We start from the raw sequence: 16,733 nt of genomic DNA on the forward strand, positions 1-16,733 counted from the left end.
AATATATATTGCTGAGTCAATAAAACAAAGTTAACCATACAGATCAAACCCTAAACACAAACACATTTTTCTATGTAATAATTCAATATCACTCAAAATAAAAATCAGCTGAGAAGTCCCCCCAATCTAGGGATAATCCAACAAGAGGGATGGGATTGTAAGTTTCATCTCCTATGTCAGATCATGTCTATTGGTAGTGGCTGCCTGGATCCCTGCGTGGAGAAGAAATCTGAAGTCATGTCTTGAGTCAACAGGAAGGAGCCTTGGGATCCATTAGAGATGAAGAGAGAGGAAGACGGTAGTTCATGTGCCATGTATTGGCTAGAGCTGCCACACATGTTAGTAAAGTAGTAAGTAATTTGGGATGCTACTGCTCAGAAGTGCCTTCCACGCTCAAAATTCTGTTAATCTCACTTATGGAGCTTAATGTTTCCTAAGCTTGCCTGATCATAAGAATCATCTAGGTAAATTGTTTAAAAATATTGTTTCTCAAGTCTCTTATCCGGAGATTCATGAGGTTAAGAGTGGGAGGCCAGGAATTTTATGATCAGGCAACTTTGGAAATACTTGAGTTGTTTTCGTATTCAGAAAGCCCCTGTGAAGGACAAACATTAACTTACTAAGCAGTAATAATTTAAGACATAATCTTCCTAGTAGAGATTTGAGTACCTACAGGCCAGGGGCAAATAACAGCTCAATTTGATGGTGACTGGTGATCAGAGAAATTCAAAGCATGTGAGAGCTTACCCACTTTATCTGGCTCTGCCCAATTTTCTGACTTAATCTCATTCTGCTTTTCTTCTTGCTCACTCTACTCCAGCCAACAGGTCTTCATTCTCCTGCTCTAACATGTGATGTTCCCTCCCCAAAGCCTTTGCCCTTGCTGTTCCCCTGCATGGTGCATCATTCCTGGAGACTTTCACAGGGCTAGTGTCTCTAATCCTCTCTTAAGTGGTAGGGCTATTAAGTGAAAAAGCCCAATAGTAAGCAAGGAGGAAGAAAAAAATTTTTTAAGTCTGTGAAGCAGACTCATTTCCTATCTCACAACCAGACACTTTAATGCTCTAAAAGAGAGGCTCCATGCCTCTGCTGTGGTGCTAAGCAATGAATTATGCCAGTTGCTGCATAGCGTCTGCAATGAAAGCAGGGCAAAGAAAATAACGGTTTTCCTAGAAAACAAAGACACAATGATGAGTATAAAAACAGAGAAGAAGAAAGTCACTAGTTGCATAATAATTAAATCTGGGTAAAATGTATTATTTAAAACCACTCAATCACTGCCTTATCTTTTCTGATTCTTGAAGGGTGCTCATAAGTATAATCATCTGACTGTATCTTTGAAATAGCATTAGGATTTGGGAAGCATCTTAATAAACACTAACTGAAGCCACTCCGGAGAAAACATCATTAATCATGTCATCTGATAAGAGATACTGTCAGTGTTACATTTAGAAATTTATACCCAGGCTGCATTCCAGTAAACATCCCTTGTGTGCATTAGGGATTAGGGAAATGAAGCCTTCTTTCCTTACTATAAACCTAAAAAACTATTATTTAGGCCTAATTTCTCAAAATGGAATCCTCCTAGACACATTTGGTCTCCCAGTTGCAAAGTCTTTCTAGTCCAGTTCACTTTGCACAATGCTGCTGCATTCTTTTCAGAAAATATTATTTTCATTACAATAGTCATCTTCTGAAAATATACCGAAAAAGCTGCAGTAGCTCCCTGTTGCTTTTTAAATAAACAAAAAATCTTTAGGTCCATATTTAACACATCTACTTAGTTGTTGCTAGGTTTACCCATCATTAGGTAAGGTTTATATCAATTAAGAGAAATCAACCAAAGCATGATAACTGACTGCTTAGTATATATTAAACATCATAAGCAGCATCTTGAAGATACAAAGAATATATGTAATATTCCCAGTCCTTAATGACTACCCAAATTAACCTCACAAGAGAAGGCAATATTGTAAAGAATGTCACACATGACGGGAGTTTATAAGAGAGAGAGAGAAAGAGATCAGATACAAAGATGTTTGCAAAAGAAAGGAGCCTTGAAGAAAAGTAAGATTTAGACAAGTGGAGGATAACAGAGAGGCTATTGGAGGTTAGGTGAAAGTGTGTAAAGGCTTGACGCAGAGATTTGCAATTATTTTCTGGGGCAATGAATAGACCAATAAGAATGGAGTAGAAAGTTTATACCGGGTGTAGTGGACCGGATTTTGATGGTCATGCATCAAAATAAAGGGTAGATTTTTCTGTAAACAATGAAAAAAATTGAAATTTTTTATTATGAGACTAAGGTAATTAAAGTAATATTTTAGGAAAATAAGTCTGGCAGAAGTGCTGAGGATCTGTAGGAGGATATTAGTGTAGGCAAATGTTTACTTTAGACATTAGTGATATGAAGAGGCCTTGAACCTTCAGATTCACCCACAGAAGCTGAGAATGAGCTGTGACAATGCAATGGTGGAGAAGAAATTTGAGAAGAGCCAAGGGTTGGGAGAAAAGCCCTGTATTATAGTGTCATAAGAAGTCAAGTGAAGAGGGTACCTTGATAAGAAAATTGTTATCAATCTTGTAATGGATTTTAGAAATGTCAAGGAGAATGAGGAAGGTCAACAGAAATAAACAAATAAATAAATGAATAAATAAATAATTACTTAGCCTGAAGGGCAACCATCAAAAGACCAAAAAATTAAATAATTCCCAGGTGATATAAAGTGTATGGAAACCAACTGCCAACAAATCCTAATAGAGCTGAAGAATTGGAAGTTCATAGATATAAAAGATCGAATCCCCAAACACAGCAGTTTTGTAGCAAATTTCTAGAAAAATCCTCAAAGAAGTATTTGGTGTTGAGAAAGGGAATGGTCTATGAGCAATTTGTTAAACTGAATGAATTTAATGAATGCATTAAAGAGCAGCAGAATAGTTTAACTGTCTCCAACTTTTAGACCAGCGGACTTCAGAAAATTGCCAGAAGAGACAATTTATGAGTACAGCTCTTGTAAATGAGAGGAGAGAATTTCAGGGTGGGCTTTTAGCCTTGAAAAGTTGTGCAGTATCCCAAGCAAGTTATCATCACCCCAACAGCTAGGAAATCCTGGTAGCCAGAAGTCAAAATATCCACATGCCATAAAGGGAATGCTGCCTGCTATATTTCTTTCTCTCCATTATTGTTCATCCTCAATAAAACACTTAATACTGGGAAAGAGAATTAGAAGTTAAATATAATTAATATCTACAAAGAGAATTGAGATATCTACCACTAATAAAAGAGGCTGCTATGGAAAAGAAACAAAGTATTTGTAAGTATAAAGCATGGTTGCTGATATTCAAAGGAAAGTCAATAGATAGGAGAAATAATAGAATTAATACAACTGAAGATTGAATTAGACTGGGAGATCAAGTTAAAGAATTCTCCAAGAACCCAGTGACAAAGAATAAAATGATAAAAAATACAAGGAAAGTTATAAGATAGGGAAGATATATCCAGAAGATGTAGTGCCCATCCAATAGGGGATCCAAAAGAAGATAAGTAGGGAAGGGCAAAGAGGCAGTGTAATTGGTTGAATAGTAGCCCCCAAAAGATATGACAGCACGCATTCATCTTGTTCTGTCTCTGTCCCCTTTGATTTTGTGCACGTCATAAGGTCTCCACTATTAGATAGGAGAGTTCTTCATTGATCCTTCCTGGATAACTATCTCTATTCCTGCCTTCTGCTAAAATTGAAGATTGGATCCATGAGTCACACACCTTGTCTCTTTAATAAGAGGTTATCCTGCCATACCCTTGGACTTCTCTTCAGAACATGCTTTCCTAACAATGAATTTCCCAATTTTAGCATTCTTTGCAATCTGGATAATCCGAGAACCTCCCAAATCATCAAGTGCTGGTTTCTTTTAATTCATTGTTCCTTCCACAATTTATCTCTTTCTTATTGCATTTTACTACAGCAGCAAGGAAGAACCAGGCCTCACCTTCAACACTTAGCTTGGAAATCTCCTCAGAGACTTAATATCCAAGTTCATCGTTAACAATTTCTGCTTTCCACTCAACGGTAGAATGCAATTCAAAAGTTTTCTGCCAATTTATAATAAGGAAAGCATTTCCTCCAGTACATGTTTCTGATTTCCTTTTGAGATGGAACCAGAAGCACATTTAATGTTCATATTTTTATCAACAATCTGTTCATGATGATATATGGAGTCTCTAAAATGTTAGAAATATTCTCCATTATCCTCTTCACTTCCTTCAGAGCTCACTAGACTCTCCTTTCACATCTATATTTCTATCAATAGTCTCTTCAAAGTAGTCTAGGCTTTCACTATCGTACACCTCAAAATTCTTCCAAGCCTCTTCCCATTACCTAATTCCAAAGCCACTTCCACAGTTTTTGGTATTTGTTACAGCAACACCCCGCTTCCTGGTACTAAAACCTGTATTAGTTTCCTAGGGTTTAAGTAACAAATTACCACAAACTGAGTGGTATAAACAATAGAAATTTATCCTCTCACAGTTCTGTAGGCCGAAAGTCTGAAATCACGGTGTCAGCACACTTAATTCTTTCTGGAAGCTCTGGGGGAGAATCTGCTCCATGCCTCTCTCCTAGCTTCTGGTGGCTGCTGGTATCCTTGGCTTTCCTTGGTTTGTGGATGCATCACTCCAGTCTCTGCTTCCATCTTCATATCACCTTTTCCTCTGTATCCTTCTCTCAAAGCTCCCTCTGCTTTTCACTAATAAAAACGCCTGTCATATTTAAGGCCCACCCTAAATCCAGGATGATTAAAAAATACCTAGGATCTGGAAATCCTAAATTTCATTACATCTACAAAGCCACTTTATCTAAATAAGGTCATATTTACAGCCTTCAGGGGTTATGACAGCTTTTTGGGGGGATTCTATTCAACCCACTACAGTCTGCTCTCTAGCCCCCCCAAATTCACATCTGTCCAACATTCACCTCATCCCCAAATCCCCAAAAGTCTCAGCCCATTATAAAATCACGTCTAAGTTCAAAATCTCATCTAAATATCATCAGCTCAGAAATTCCAAATCTCATGTCTAAATTATCTAAACCAGACCTGGATGAAACTGGGCGTGAACCATCCCGGGGCAAAACTTGTTTTCTACATTCACTGTGGACCAGTGAATGTAGAAAACAAGTTATCTGTTTCCAAAATACAAAGGTGGGACAGGCAAAGGATATACATTCTCATTCCAAAAGAGACAAATTGAAAGGAATAAAGGGGTTTCCTGTCCCAAGCAAGTTTGAAATCAGGTAGAGCAAATTTCATTAGGTTTTAAGGCCTGAGAATAATCCTTTATGGCTTGATGCTCCACTTGCTAGGTCCATGGCTCCAGCCTCTAGGCCTGTGGCAGTGGCTCCGTCAGCCTCTAAGTTCATGGCAGCAGCTCAGTCAACCTCTGGGCCACTCTCAGTGGCCCCACTGGCCTCTGCACCACTCTTGGTAGCTCTGCCCTTGGAATAGTTCTTTTTGTTTCTCGCAGGGTAGCACATGTAGTTGAGAATCTCTATTAGCCCGTTTCCTGCCTGTAGAATCCCAGAAGTCATGTCTCAATCTCATCTTTTATAAATTCCAAGTTTTAGGTATATCCTTCTTAAGAAGGCCTTCTGAATTACAAGAGTATAAAAGTTACTCCACGTTTTCTTCCAGTACTTTACAGTTTTGTTCTTTAGAAACATTCCTTCTGGAATTTATTTTTATGCATCATTTAAGGATGAGAAAAAACTGGTTTCCCAATTAATAGTCAGTTATCCAGTGTCATTGATTGATCAGTGCATTATTTATCTAATGACATGATATACCAGTTTTATCATATATATGCATACTTGATTGAATGAAATTTGGGCAGAATTAATTATATATAGTTATTATATTAATATATATTTCCCCTCTTTCAGTTTCTAAGTACTGTTGTGAGATCTCAGTCAATGGGAGCCGATATATAGTGTGAGTGACTATACAACACTTCTCAGCCAATAAGCATAAGTACACTAAAGCTTTTGGCTAGGGGACCTGCTACTTTGCTGACTGTGGGGTGAATATGTTCGGTGGCATGTGTTATGTACTATGCTATGGTGTCTCTTTCATTTATTTTATAATCTGAGAAGTTTATCCAAAATTACTAGTTAAATATGTGAAAATAATATTAGATATGCTTCATACAAGCAAGGTAATAGTGTTATAATGGTACTTAAAGTGGACGCTTTGAAGAGGCTAGAGGTACTTTCCAGAATGTAGTCAAGGAAGCAAAAAGTTCAGATCATCAAGAAGCTAAATATTGATAGGTGACAAATGATATTAAGAAACCCATCATAAGCATCACTATGACCTGAATTGACCCATAATTGTATGAAGATACTTAGAAAAAAGCTATGGCAGAAGTCTCATCCCCACTTCAGAGAATCTGAGTAGATTGCAGGAGTGGTTGCCAAGGCAGGATATCAGGAAAGCATCTCCATAGGGACTTTGTAATAGTGGTTCCCCTATAGAATTGATTCAGTTATGCTCCTTTTTCCAGTAACACAATCCCTCCATTAAGCTAGGGTATGTGTTTGCTAAATTCCCGTAAGTATACATGGTCTGTTTCAGGAATCCAAATTCTGCAATAATAATTTCTGTGTCCGTGCCTGCATCAATACAACAGTTTTAATTACATTTTCAAAAAGATTTTGATCACTTACTTTTCCAGATGAACTTTAAGAAAAGTTTATCAAATTCTCTTTTTAAAAAGTCCTGTTGGGCTTGTGATTGGGCTTATACTGACTAGACGATTTGAGGAAACTCTCATATTGTTCCTCCTCTCAAGGTTTATAATAGATTTATTCAGGTATTTTCTATATACTTTAGTAAAAAGTTTTTATACAATTCCTACAGTTTTGGAGTTCACTAATGGTCATTTTTCAGATTTTATTGGTCTAGGTTGTAGAAACTTTTTTTCAATTATACTTTTAAATAACGTTTTGTTGGTATTTAGGAAAGACAATTATTTTACTTACACTACGTGCAGTCACTTTACTGACCTCTCAGAGGAATAGTTTTCGATTGTTGGATTTCTTTGTTGACAATCATGAGATCTTCAAACAATGATAGTTTTGCCTCTTTTTTCCCCGTATTGCTACCTCTCTTCTTTTTCTTGCCTTATTCCACTGGCTTACAAATTAGCCTGATTTTAATGGAATGTTTCCTATGTTTCATCATTAAGTGTATCTTTGTAGGTCTCTAGTAGACTTTCTTTAACAGGTCAAGCAAGCTTTATTCTATTCCTATTTTACCGAGAGCTTTATTTTTTCACAATATTGTCAAGATGATTGTAGTAAATCCACTTTACTATTTATGGTCTACATGAATTCCTTTTTAAAAACTTATGAGGGCCAGCCCGGTGGTGCAGTGGTTAAGTGCGCACATCCCACTTCGGCAGCTCAGGGTTTGCTGGTTCAGATCCTGGGTGCAGACCTGCACACCGCTTCGTGGGCCATACTGTGGCAGGTGTACCACATATAAAGTAGAGGAGGATGGGCATGGATGTTAGCTCAGGGCCAGTCTTCCTCAGCAAAAAGAGGAGGATTGGCAACAGATGTTAGCTCAGGGCTAATCTTCCTCGAAAAAAGAAAAAAAACTTATCAAGATTTTTTGTAACCTATTACATTTTTAATATTTATAAATGTTTTCATTCATGCTGGAAAAATGTGACTTATCTGTTTAATTTCTACATATAGTTATTAAATTGTGATAAGAGTTATTTAAATGCCATAATACCTTATTTTGATTATGAGTTTTGTTAAAATTTCCCTCTGTTAACGTAGATTATACATTTCTCCTTATATTCTCACTCTTTAATTTTTCTTTTTATATTTCAACATTGAGTTGTTAGGTGCATAAAGACTCATGATAGTTATAACTTATTAAGGGGTTTCATTAGTAAAACACACGCCATTTTTACTTTGAAAGTATCACTCCTAGTTTCTCTTTGTCAGCATTTACTTGGTATATTTTTCATCATCACTTTATAGCCAAGTTTTTGTTAGATGTCTCCTGTAAACAGCATATCATTAGATACTTTTGCTACCCAATCTAATAATCTTTGCTAAGGTTAACTTGACATATTGTCTTTAGTTGTGATAATACATATTTGGTATCTTCTATTTGCTATGTTTTCTTCCTCATTCCCTATCTCCAGCTGGATTTGTTTAGTTTTGCCTGTGCCATTTTTGTTTAATAGTTTATCCCATTCTTCTCTTCTCTTGCTCTTCCTTGAATTTTAAAATACATATTTAGGGGCCGGCCCCATGGCCGAGTGGTTGGGTTCACATGCTTAGCTTCACCAGCCTGGGGTTTTGCCAGTTTGGATCCTGGACGCGGACATGGCACTGCTCATCAAGCCATGCCAAGGCAGTGTCCCCCGTGCCACAACTAGAAGGACTCACAACTAAAAAAATATACAACTATGTACTGGGGGGCTTTGAGGAGAAAAAGAAAAAGGAAAACCTAAAATCAAATCAAATCAAATCTAATCCAATCTAAAATACATATTTAGACTCAGTTTTTTCTATAATATAAATTATTGGCATCAGTAACCACACCCCCAAACTAGATAAGATCATTAATATACTTAGACTAACCCTAAACACTACAAACCTCTCATGTTTTGTGGATATCATCTGGAATTTTATTTACAGATTTTTAAATAATTTGCTTTATGATGTGGCCCAATTTTTATGTGAATTTTGTCTTAATATCTGTGATAATCTTCACAATAACTTCATGGAAAAAATGTTTTTGATCAATTTCACTTCTTTCTTTGCTCACCATTCTCTCTTATTCCATGTGTTCCTCTTGGTTGTATTTATTTTTTTATTTTCAGTATCCTCAAGTGATGCTTTCAGAAAGCATTCATGGTGGTAAAGTTTCTGAGTCCTTTAATGTATAAAAGTGCTTTAATATTGCCCTCAAATTTAAATTATCATTTGGTTGGGCACAGAAATCTAGGTTAAAATCAATATTCTTTCAGAACTGCAAAAAAATTGTTCAATTTTGCTTATTGCTTGGGAGGTCAAACGAGAAGTTTGAGAGCAATTTGAATATTGCTTCTTTAAAATTATCTTGTTTGCATTCTACCTTTTAGAAACTTTTAGGGTCTGTCTTTATTTTCTTGGAGAGCAGAAATTTCATGATGTATCTAGATGTGGACCTTTTTTTCCCACACACATGCAGGTATTTTACTGGTCTCCTCTACAAAAAACAATAACATCAACTTTTAAATATAAATCTTAAGTCATCTGAGAGGCCAACTAAATACAAGGAAGGGAGATTAAAATTAAATGCTTAATCAAAAGGCACTACAAGACCACCTAAAATCTACTACCACGGTGGTAGTCAGCTAAGATTAAGCTACAGCAAAAACATCTAACGCAAATGTTAGAGATTACATAGCAGGGAATGAATTTGCTTTTCAGAAGACTGGTACACTGGTCATTTGGACCCATCAGGATATTTGGCCAAGAAAAGGTCAAGATGATTGGAGGTAAAACTAAATCAAAAGGAACAGGCATAATGGAGAAGCCAAGATACATAGACTTCGAACAGATGGTGATAGATTGTTCTTCTTCCTCTCAAGAGCATTTGCTGCACTTTGCAGCCTCCTCTCATGATCCCACCCAATGGCTGTTCAAGCTGAAAGTTTTTCTCCTGCCTTGCAGGGGGTTCAGCCATCAGGTGAACTAGATTTGAGGTCGCTCAGAGCTCTTAATACAGTTTAGCATAGATCTTGGAGAAGTGGTGACATACAGGGTGGGAAGGGGGTGCGCAAGACAGGAAATAGAAGAGGGTAGGAGGTGGGGAGGTGGAGGAGTGGTAGATTGGGTTGGCTGCATTGCTAGTTGTCCTGAACAAAATAAACCCTGAAGCATTCACATGTAAAGTAGTCTGAGCATCCCCAATCTCTTTCAAACATCTCCACACAACACCCTCAAAGTCTGAAAGCAGCTGAACTATAAGGTTGCAAGGCTCACAAAATCATCAAAGAAGCCAGAACGAGACAACCTTGATAGGAAATCCTAGCAATTATTCTCAATCTCTCTCTTCCCAATTTAAGATAAACTCTCATACACCTGATGCGGAAGGTAGAAAGCTACACTGGAGCAAGATAAGTTTTCTGCTGAGTTTTTCATCAAATACCAAATGAAATCAATGGGCATGGTATATTTTCATTTTTCTTTTATTTTATCTTAAAATAGAATAATCCCAAAGTTATTCTATTATAAAGGGACATGGCTGAATAGGTAGGAAACAGATTCCCCATTGTGAGTTTTCCTGATGGCTTCCGCAAGGATCATGGCGATGCCAATCACCTGTATTTTGGAGCAATGCTTCATCTTATCCTCCTGAGGTATGGTATTGGTGACCACTACTGCTTCCAAGCACGCACTGTTGATGCGAGTAATGGCTGGGCCAGAAAAGATTCCATGAGTCAAGATGGCATAAACTCTGGTGGCTCCGGCTGAGAGAAGTTTGTCAGCTGCATGGCAAATTGTACCACAGGTGTCAGCTATGTCATCCACAAGGATAGCCACACGATCCTTCACATCTCCCACCAACACCATGTGGTCCACTTTGCTGGCCTTCTTCCGTTCTTTGTGAATCAAGGCAAAGTCCACATTCAATCTGTCTGCAATGGAGGTCACTCTCTTGGCTCCACCAGCATCTGGCGCGACAATAATGCAGTTCCTCCACTCAGAGATATTCTCCCTTATCCACCTCAGGACAGCTGGCTCTGCATACAAGTTATCTACTGGGATATCAAAAAAGCCTTGAATTTGAGAAGCATGTAGGTCCATGGTGATGATATGATCTGCACCTGCTATAGTCAGCATATTTGCAACAAGCTTGGCAGAGATTGGGGCCCGATTCTCATCCTTCTTATCCTGCCGGGCATAAGGGAAGCACGGGATGACTGCGGTAACCCGGCTGGCTGAAGCAATCTTGCAGGCATTAATCATGATCAAAAGCTCCATTAGATTGTCGTTGATTTCACCACAACCAATCTGCACTATGTAGACATCCTCTCCATGCACACTCTCACCAATTTCCACGCAGGTCTCCTGGTTGCTGAATTTCTTGGTCATAACCTTGCTTAGCTCCAGGCCGAGGCGGTCCGCAATTTTCTGGGATAAGTCCTGGTGGGAGCTGCCGCTGAAGATTTTTATATTTGGCATTTTGGTCCACTACCCTAGGCGCTCTTCGTCCAGCGATCACCGCTGCCACCGAGATCGGAACAGAAGTCAGACCGCAGACTCCAACTAACGGCTTCCGGTTGTTACTCGGCTGTTGCGGCTGCTTCCAGCCGTGCGCTGCTCGAAGTTGCCCCTGGGTCTTTCAAAAAAATTCCTGCTTGGCACCCACTCTAAACTTATAAACTAAAGAATGAAGTCTTTCTTCAGTTTATGGATTTTTTTTCTCTTTTATAAGTGCCTCTATTCGTTTCTTAGGGTTGCTTAAACAAATTTGAAAATGTAAAAATATAAACTTGTACAAGGTAAAAGACACCTAAGCTTAAAAGGAAAGTTACAGAGCAGAGAAAATGTCTAAAATATGTTTTCGACAGAGTTCTTCCAATTGAGCAAGAAGAAGATAATAAAAAAAGTTTGAAAATGGTATAAATAGGCAATTCACAGGAAAAAATAAGTAGTAATAAATATGAGAAAATGCTAGTAATCAAGAAAATGCTAATTATTTTCACATATCAGGCAAGCGAAAATTATAAGAAGATAACTCCTTCTATTAGGATGTGTAAGCGTGTAGATTTTGTAAGGGAAATTTTGCACATAACCTTTGAGTATTTGTGGTTACTTTTAGGAATGTACTCAACAGAAATGTTCCCAAATACTCCCCACATATATTGATAACAGTGTTTGTTGCTGTATTCATTCAGTCAGTCAATATTTCCCGAAGCATTCTGTGTCTCAGGTGTTGTATCCCTTACAGGGTATAAGATGGTGAATGACAGATAGTGACCTCTCTAGAATTGCTTATAAAAGCAAAATCTGGGAACAAATGTCTATTAATAGGTAAATTATCAAAAAATGTATTGTACATACACAAGCAGCCATCAAAGAGACTGAATGTGTGTGGTCATATGTCTCCAAGACCTTTTTAAATGTAAAAAACCCAGTCATAAAAATATGCATAGTATGATATTTATGTATTTAAAATTAAGTGATAGTCAAAGCATCAAGTCATTATGGAGATCCTCTTTATTATGACTATCTAGGAAAACAGGAGTAGGATGGTAGGAGTTGGGGGTGAAGGAGGACCGTCACATTTTATTGCCATCTATTAATGTGGTATTTGAACTTTGATTACTCTTATAATTGAAAAAGACTAACAAATTATATATGATGAGCGTTTGTTAGCAAATTTTAAGTGCACAGCTTCCAAAGTGCATTGAGAGTTGGAATAATGGAGCAAGAAGTGGAAGAGACCATAATACCAGGAATTTCAACAACAAACTGTGTCGTAAAAATAATGGAGGCGTCAGATATGGATCATACATTTTATTTTATTGCTAATTGTGTGTCTACATTTGGTTCTGGGATATTTTGATTTAGCCTAAAACCAAATCATCATTTTTCATACTTTGAAATTACTAAATAATTTGATGAATATATTTTCTGACCCCACTTTTGAGCTTCCCAATGGGTTGAGTTCATGGATAGAATAAGATCAGGAATGGGGTAAGGGATGAGGGAGGCAACAGAAATGGGTGAGATTTGGCAATGCCTGTGAAAGACATTACTTGGCTAGAAAAAAGTGTTTTTATATATTGAATTTGCTGTTATTATAAAGCCGTAGAAACTGCTATGTCAAAAAGGCTAAACCAAAATGTCCTGTGTTGATGCAATCACATCTTTCCCCAACATCAACAGGTTTATCTCTTCGATTCAGACTCTTCATGGTTGACAGTGCATGCTGACTCATTTCTGTCCACAACCCTTCATGCATGTTCTTTCCTATCATAAAATCAACAGACTCACCTATACTATATAATTCTTATCCTCAGCCAGACTATATACAGTAATTTCCAAAGAAAAGTCAGTGATTTAATTTAGCAGCACTAAAAAGTACTTGCAGCTTCAATTGAAATGATTTTTCTCTTAGTGCTCTCAATGTGTCACACATTTTTCAGTTTTTAAAGAAAAACAAAACAGATTTTTAAATAGAATTAATATTACCTAAATAGGACTGAATGCTAATGTAAACATTAAAAACCCATAGTCGGTTGCATTTTCCTTGAGGTGTTAAGTAGGAGAAATTTCTGTCTTGCTGCTATTTTTGCTCTAAGCTCTGGTTGTTGCAACACCTCATAGTTCCAGGGATTTGTGTAGAATTATAAAATGTTAAAGATGGAAATGGCCTTAGAGACCTCCCAGGCTAAGATCCCAATTCACAGACAGGGAATCAAGGCTCAGAAAAATGAAGCCACTTGCCTGGGATGTAACAGCTAATTAGAAGGAGAGTGTGGACTAGAGCGAGGGAGTCCTGAATTTCAAAATAGAGCTTTTGTCCTTATCCCACTTCTAGGCCTTTTCTTTGAGGTTTGTCAGAATGAAGGAAAAATTAAAAATTTGTGCAGAAATTTTTGCATAAAAACTTTACTCTTTTATCAAACAACTGCCACAAAGAACAAAACCTCAAACTGGGGACTGGAAAATTCTTTTACTTGTAAAAACTATTTCCAGAAAGAAAGGAATCTTTAGTAGTGTCATGGAGGTATCGTTATTACTCTGACATTTCTGTTACACGATCTACTGCAAGGGAATTCAGCTCCTGTTTACTTTGGTCTCTGTAGGTTGAGAAAGACATCTATCTTACCACTGACTGTTTCTCACAAAAGTTACAGGTAGGAATGATGCCTATTGAACAATACATTTTCTCCATTTAAGACATCATTTCTTAATAAATTACTCTGGAAACGAAAATTGTAATATAGAGAAAATGCCTTATCTTTCTCCTTCCCAAGGCAAACATATTTAAATGTCATCTCTACGGATCCATGAGAACTGTTGTATTTTGAAGGTCTTTTGAGTCAATATCCAGCATATATATATATTACCTTGGTAATAGTTTCTTGCTTTACCGATTCTCTTTTACCCTTCACTCTTCCAACATAAATAATTCAGAGAGCGCCCTGATGCAGCTTGATCACCTAAGAAGAAAAGAAATTCAGTCAGTTCTTTTCAGAAAGTGGAGAAAAATGGTTGTTGTATTTTAAGTAAAATAAATGCTTTCACTAAACATACTTGCAGTTGACAAAATGCTAGATGTTTAGGTGGCAATTATAGTTCTTTGATAAACTGTCAAATCTTGTCACAACACATGTTACAAACAAGGACAGATTTAGATGTCCTTTCTGACAGCTTTGTGTAGGTTGAGAATGTTTGGCAGTTAATTTCAACCAAGGAACATATTTTTCTTTCCAGCAGTTATCTGCTTGTTTATTAGGAAGACTTTCTTTATGCCTTTAATCTTACTCATTTGACTCACCGTTCCAGATCATTATTGTAACATTACCTTACCTCATTTATTTTGTTCAGAATAATCATCCACAACACTTTGAGAAATCAATTTCCCACAGAGCTTTACACTGGTAGAAATGCTTTAAAGTGTGTTTTGTGATTGTTTATAATTAAAGTTGACTGTGGTGTGTGTTTACTGAGCTTTTAGTTGGAAATCTGTCATTTTGTACAACAGATGTGAAGATAGTGAAGATAGTGATTAGGTAAATAAAGTTGAGTGAGACAAATAGGAGAAAAGGAGAAAATTTTGTGATTCAGAAATGTGACTTTAATTCTGAGTATTATGTTAGACTCACAGAAGTATTTTTAAAGTACACTTTGGAACTTTTAAAAAAATTTCTGTTGAACTTAAAAATCTTAGCATGAAATAATCTTGGAATAGCAATGAGCTTACACGTGCTGAATAATATATAATTATAGTGACAGAAGAAACAAAATATGGAGAAGTTCCATAACTAGTAAATTGCAAATAAGAACATATCTCCCTAATATTTATGTGAAGTATTTTATTTTATTTTTTGAGGAAGACTAGCCCTGAGCTAACATCTGCCAATCCTCCTCTTTCTGCTGAGGAAGGCTGGCCCTGAGCTAACATCTGTGTCCATCTTCCTCTACTTTTTATATGTGGGATGGCTAACACAGCATGGCTTGCCCAGCAGTGCCATGTCCACACCCGGGATCCAAACCAGTGAATCCCAGGCCACTGAAGCAGAACATGTGCACTTAACCACTGTGCCACGGGGCTGGCCCTTAAAGTTTTTTTTTTTTTTAAGATTTTATTTTTTTTCCTTTTTCTCCCCAAAGCCCCCCAGTACATAGTTGTATATTCTTCATTGTGGGTCCTTCTAGTTGTGGCATGTGGGATGCTGCCTCAGCGTGACTTGATGAGCAGTGCCATGTCTGCACCCAGCATTAGAACCAATGAAACACTGGGCCGCCTGCAGCGGAGCACACGAACTTAACCACGAGGCCACGAGGCCAGCCCCGGCCCTTAAAGTATTTTAAAGGAGTTTTTGATTATGGATATTTCCCTTTTCAAGTAGAATATTAGTTTCATGAAATTGGTAAAAAGACACTCATGTTAATTATATCTCGACAAAAGGCAAGCTCCATTTACGCTATTCAAACCTATTTTAAAGACATTTTATTTTTTTCTCTTCACTTGTGACCATTTATTTAATCCTCATAATAAACATTAAGACCAGTTGTCCATTCATATAAGTAAAAATTGAGTGTTGTCTGGTTTGGAATGGTTCAGTGGTTCTTGAACTTCAAGGACATCAGGATCATCAGGAAGGGATGTTAGAATACAGATTCATGAACCCCATTCCAAGAGTTACTCATCAGTAGGTCTGGGCTGGAGCCCCAGACTTCACGTTTTCAACAAGAGACCAGGTAATGCTGATGCTGCCATTCTGGTGACCACACATTTTGAGAACCACTGGTTTCTATCACCAATATTTATTTTGCCGTTCAGGAAAATAAAAGGTATAGTTGACTTATTTTGCTTCTACTCATTTCACTCGCCCTTGTAATGTGGCATATTTTATTTTGCTTTTAGATCTTTTCTCTTCACATTCTTCTTTTCTACGTATGAATATGGCTTTCAAATATCACCTAATCCTTTAAGAATAATACACATACACACTGCAAACTTAAAATACCTGTATAATGTTCCAGAAATACTTTGACAAATATACATAGAATAGGAACTCTTGTTATTTGGGGAGTTTTAAAAATTTGTTAAACATTTGAACATCTAAAAACCAATTTCTACCTATTAGCCCACTAAGAACTGAATGAAAACTAAGAGGCTCTCCTATTTATCATACAATTCCTCCTTCTTGAGTCTCTTACACTATTCATCACTGGGAGATCTTTGTCATACTCCGAAAACCAGTTGGCTGTCTGTGATGATACTAAGCACTGTACAGAGTAAATATTTGATAGTTTGATAATTGGGTTGATAAATGGTTTCCTCCCTTTGGAGGGAGGAAACCACTGTTTATCAGTTTATTAACAAAATAAAGTAAGCAAAACCAAAAGAATTTCTCCATTCAAGTATGTGTTAGAATGAGTAGAAACTTAAGGCCTCCATATTGTTCTTCCTTAAGGGTATCCTGGCTA

At 37.1% G+C, this 16,733-nt stretch overlaps 1 protein-coding gene across 1 annotated transcript; it reads right to left on the reverse strand.

The window, feature by feature from the left end:
* Positions 1–10,289: 10,289 nt before the first annotated feature.
* PRPS1L1 (phosphoribosyl pyrophosphate synthetase 1 like 1) lies at positions 10,290–11,246 on the reverse strand. Its single transcript, XM_046670502.1, has one exon. It carries the CDS (start codon positions 11,244–11,246, stop codon positions 10,290–10,292), a length of 957 nt encoding a protein of 318 aa, XP_046526458.1.
* Positions 11,247–16,733: the final 5,487 nt, after the last annotated feature.

The sequence above is a fragment of the Equus quagga genome, chromosome 8 (assembly GCF_021613505.1).
Source record: "Equus quagga isolate Etosha38 chromosome 8, UCLA_HA_Equagga_1.0, whole genome shotgun sequence".
NCBI lineage: Eukaryota > Metazoa > Chordata > Mammalia > Perissodactyla > Equidae > Equus > Equus quagga.